This window comes from Eimeria necatrix, genomic scaffold (assembly GCF_000499385.1).
Source record: "Eimeria necatrix Houghton genomic scaffold, Enh_scaff472, whole genome shotgun sequence".
NCBI classification, from domain to species: Eukaryota; Apicomplexa; class Conoidasida; order Eucoccidiorida; family Eimeriidae; genus Eimeria; species Eimeria necatrix.
Window position 1 is genome coordinate 2,501 of NW_013654813.1, and position 3,871 is coordinate 6,371.

General features: G+C 55.1%; 1 protein-coding gene across 1 annotated transcript in view; it reads left to right on the forward strand.

Moving 5' to 3' along the window:
• Positions 1-3,404: 3,404 nt before the first annotated feature.
• The window catches only part of ENH_00056680 (hypothetical protein, conserved), a gene marked incomplete at both ends in the record, with an annotated part of 2,293 nt that continues 1,826 nt past the window's right edge, over positions 3,405-3,871 (forward strand). Inside the window, one exon of the mRNA XM_013583867.1 lies at positions 3,405-3,836. Within this exon, the coding sequence (XP_013439321.1) occupies positions 3,405-3,836 (432 nt within the window). The remainder of the gene's footprint in view (positions 3,837-3,871) is intronic.

Here is a 3,871-nt window from a genome sequence, read left to right on the forward strand (position 1 = left end):
GAAAAAAGAAATAATTTGCAGCCTTTGACGTATTAACAACTAAAGATGAGCGGAAACCCGACAAAAAGAGCTTTCTTTTACCGGAAGAACACCTCTCAGCCACACCCCCGATGATGGGGCCGCCTCTTGGGTTTGCCCACAACGCCGCAGGTCGATAGGGCTTCCCTTTCCCCCTTTTTGCTTCTTCTCGGCCTTTTTTCGAAATATAATTTCTTGAAATGCAACACACAACTCCCGAGAAACTCGAAAAGCTGCTCAGCAGCAGCAAACTTGCACAACGCTTTCCGAATCTGCACACACAGCAGCCGCCGCGTGGCCGACTGCGGCCTTGCCAGTCTCGCCTTCCCCAAACTCCATTCAATTCCGCTTTCCCCGATTTCCCACGAGTTCTTATTTGCTGCAGCAGGCTCTCAAAGCTGCTGCTGCTGCTGCTGCTGCTGCTGCTGCTGCTGCTGCTCGACCAGCCCGCCCGCAGCCAACTGCAGCACTCCGCTTTGCGCGCTGTGTGCTGCGCCCCGCGCCGGATCTGCTGCTGCGGGGGCCCCTGCTGCTGCAGTTGCTGCTGCTACTCTGCAAGAAGCTATTTGCTGCTGCTGGCAGCAGCAGGGCTGCTGCTGCGCCCCGGGAGCCCCGGCGGGGCTGCGGCTTACTGGGACAAGCCTTGCTGCTGGTGGCTGCTCACTGCTGCTGCTGCTGCTGCTGCTGCTGCTGCTGCTGCTCACAAGCTACAATACCCCTGTAACTGCTGCTGGACCAGGCTGGGGGGCCCCGGGGCCCCCCTGCTGCTCCGCAGGCCTCAAAGCCTTTTGAAATTCGGCTAAGACAAAACCCAGGCCCCTCCGGCAGCCTTAGCAGCACAAAAGATTTGGCTAGAAGCTGAGTTGAGGTTTTTGCTGCAGCATTAGTTCGTGCTGCTGAGCTGCAGCTGCTGCAGCAGCACATTAGAAGCTGCTGCAGCAGCACATTAGAAGCTAGCCAGCAGCAACTGGACCCCCTGCTGCAGCACGTGGCTGCAGCAAAAGGGGCACTGCAGGCTGCAGCAAAAGCTGCAGGCAGAAGAAGCTTCAGAGTAGACAAACTAAATGCGCTGGAGCTAAACCCTAAAACCCTAAACCCTAAACCCTAGCAGCAGCAAACCCCTGGAACCCCCGCCAGCCACCACAACCATCTGCTGCTGCTGCAGCAGCTTTTGCGCCGCTGCAGAGGCCACTGGGCGTTCTATTTCCGTACTGCGAATCCTCAGGGAAGGGATCTCTCAGCAGCAGCAGCAGCAGCAGCAGCAGCAGCAGCAGCAGCAGCAGCAGCAGCAGCAGCAGCAAACTTTGCTGCTGCTGGCGAGTCGGCAGCAACGGGTGTGTAGCTCAATGGTAGAGCGGCCGACTGCAGATCGGCAGGTTCATGGTTCAATTCCGTGCGCGCCCTTTTGAATTATTTTTAATTTATTTCTTTTTATTTTTATTTATTTCTTTTTTATTTTAATTTATTTCTTTTTATTTTATTTATTTCTTTTTATTTTGTACTTTTGTTTCCACATTTCCCCTTTTCTGTATTCCAGAAAGCAGCAGCTTTCTAAACGACGCCTACAGTTCGTCGCCGGCTGCTGCTGCTGCTGCTGCTGCTGCTGTTGCTGCTGCTGTTGCTGCTGTTGCTGCTGCTGCTCCTGGTAGTGATTGTGGCCGTCTGCCGCAGCCAGTGGAGGCGCGTGGGTTGCTTAGTTTGCTGCTGCTGCTGCTGCTGCTGCTGCTGCTGCTATTTCCGTGGTGTCCCGTGGACAAATACTGTGGGTTTGGTTTTCTTTGTTTCCGAGTGAATCCAGTCTGCTAATAACAACATTTATTAGTTACTATTAATAGTAATTATTCCAGCAGCACAGGCAGCAGCTGCAGCAGTTGCTGCTGCAGCAGCTGCAGCAGCAGCTGCAGCAGCAGCGCTGCTGCTTGCAGTGCGCGGCAACAGGAAGGCACTTCGCAGGGGCTGCGCGCCCACCACCAACTGCTCCTCTTTGTTTCTTTTCTTTTAAAAATGAACCCAAATGAGTCTTTTGAGTCACAAAAATGAAAAAAATACAAAAAGACAATTAAAATGGTATTATTAGTTCTTATTAGGCTTGTCTACACGAGCTTTCTGCACGAGGAGTGCCCGAGACGGCCGTTTTTGTACTAGAAAGGACTTCCAGTTATCTTTTTGTTGTTTATTTCATTAAAAGCTGCGAAGTTCAGACACAAAACTTCGTTTGTTTTAAAGAATTGGCAAAAAGCAGCAGCAAAAAGCTTCAAAAATGCCACTTCTAGTGAGCCGCCAGTGGCTGCTGCTGCTCGGGCTAGCGCAGCTGGACAAGGTGTGCCGCCACGGGGGCTGGCAGCACCGCCCAGCTAAAGATTCGGCACTCAAAATGTATATTTTAAAGAGTTGGGAAAGTTAAAAGAAAGAAATGCTGAAAAAATAATAAGCAGAGCCCTCAAAAGAGGCTGCAGCCCGCGGCGAAGTCCTCTCCCACGGCAGCCAGCCGCTGCGAGTGGCAAGCCAGGGTCTGCTGCGGCGAAACGGCGGGCTTTTTCGCTTATTTAAAGAACATTGTGCAAAATATTGAAGATGAAATCCCGCGAAAAGTCCATTTGGAATTATAAAGAGGCTTTTTGGGGTTTGCGTGGGAGGGAGTGGCAGCTGTTGCTGCGGAGCGACCTGCAGCCGACGTGCTGCGGGGGCGGCGGGCGGCAGCAGCAGCAGCCAAGACTGCGGCAAAAGCCCGTTAAAATCCGGAAAAAAGGAATTAAATGGATTACTTTTAAGAAATGAAATTCAAATTCAAAGACTGGCGGTGGCTGGCTGGCTAACTGGGCCCGCGAGCTGCAGAGGTCACGCCCGCCAGCCACTTCCGCTGGTCACCGCTGTCTTGCAAGCCGTTGGCGGTGTGGCTGAGCAGCAGCAGCAGCAGCAGCAGCAGCAGCAGCAGCTAATTCAGCTTTTTTCTTTTGTCGGAGAATGAAAAGAAGATTGTTTTGTGCATTTTATTGAAAACTTGGAGAACTTCTCTGCGTCTGCTGCAGCAGTAGCCTGAATCGAGCCTCCAGCTGCTGCCCGTCGAAGCTGTTGCTGCTGCAGCGGTCTGTCGCCGCCAGCTGCAGCAAACTGCTGCGCCTTTCTCGCCTTTTAATCTTTAAAAGAATTCCATTTCCTAATATTCAACTTTGTGCTGCTGCTGCTGCTGCTGCTGCTGCTGCTGCTGCTGCTGCGTCTTAGAACAGCTTCAAGCCGCGGGTTTTTCCAGCTGTGCCCGCCCGCGACGCCGCGCGCTGCAGTCTCGAGCTGCTGCAGTCTTCTTTTCTCTCAGCAATCTAAATACTTTCTTTTTTTTGTTTTTTAAAAACAATTCCGCATTTAATTCCAAATACTTCAGCAGCAAAATGGAGTCTTCGCCGCCCCTGAGCAGGAAGCCGTCGCGGGCAGCAGCGAAGCTGCGGCTGTTCTTCCGCGCGCCGCCCAGCGGCCCCCCCGCAGCAGCAGCAGCAGCAGCAGCAGCTGCTGCTGCTGCTGCTGCGGGCGAACGCCCCGCGCACCCAGGGGCCCCCGGGGGCCCCCGAGCCTTCGCCTGCCTCAGGCCAGGGGGCACGGGGGGCCCCTCCTGCCCCCCCTTGGCAGCAGTTTGGGGGCCCCTCTGCCGCCTCGTCAAGCGCCAGTCCCGTGCTGCTGCTGCTGCTGAGGGGCCCCTGGGGGCCCCCGAGCTTCCCACGCCCCCCACGGGCTCTCCCTCGAGCACTCTGGAGGTCTTATCGGACTTAGCAGCAAAAGAAAAAGAAGCAGCAGAGGCCCCTGGGGGCCCCCCCGCGCCCCCGCAGGTGGGGGCCCCCCCCCGGGGGCCCCCCCGGGGGCC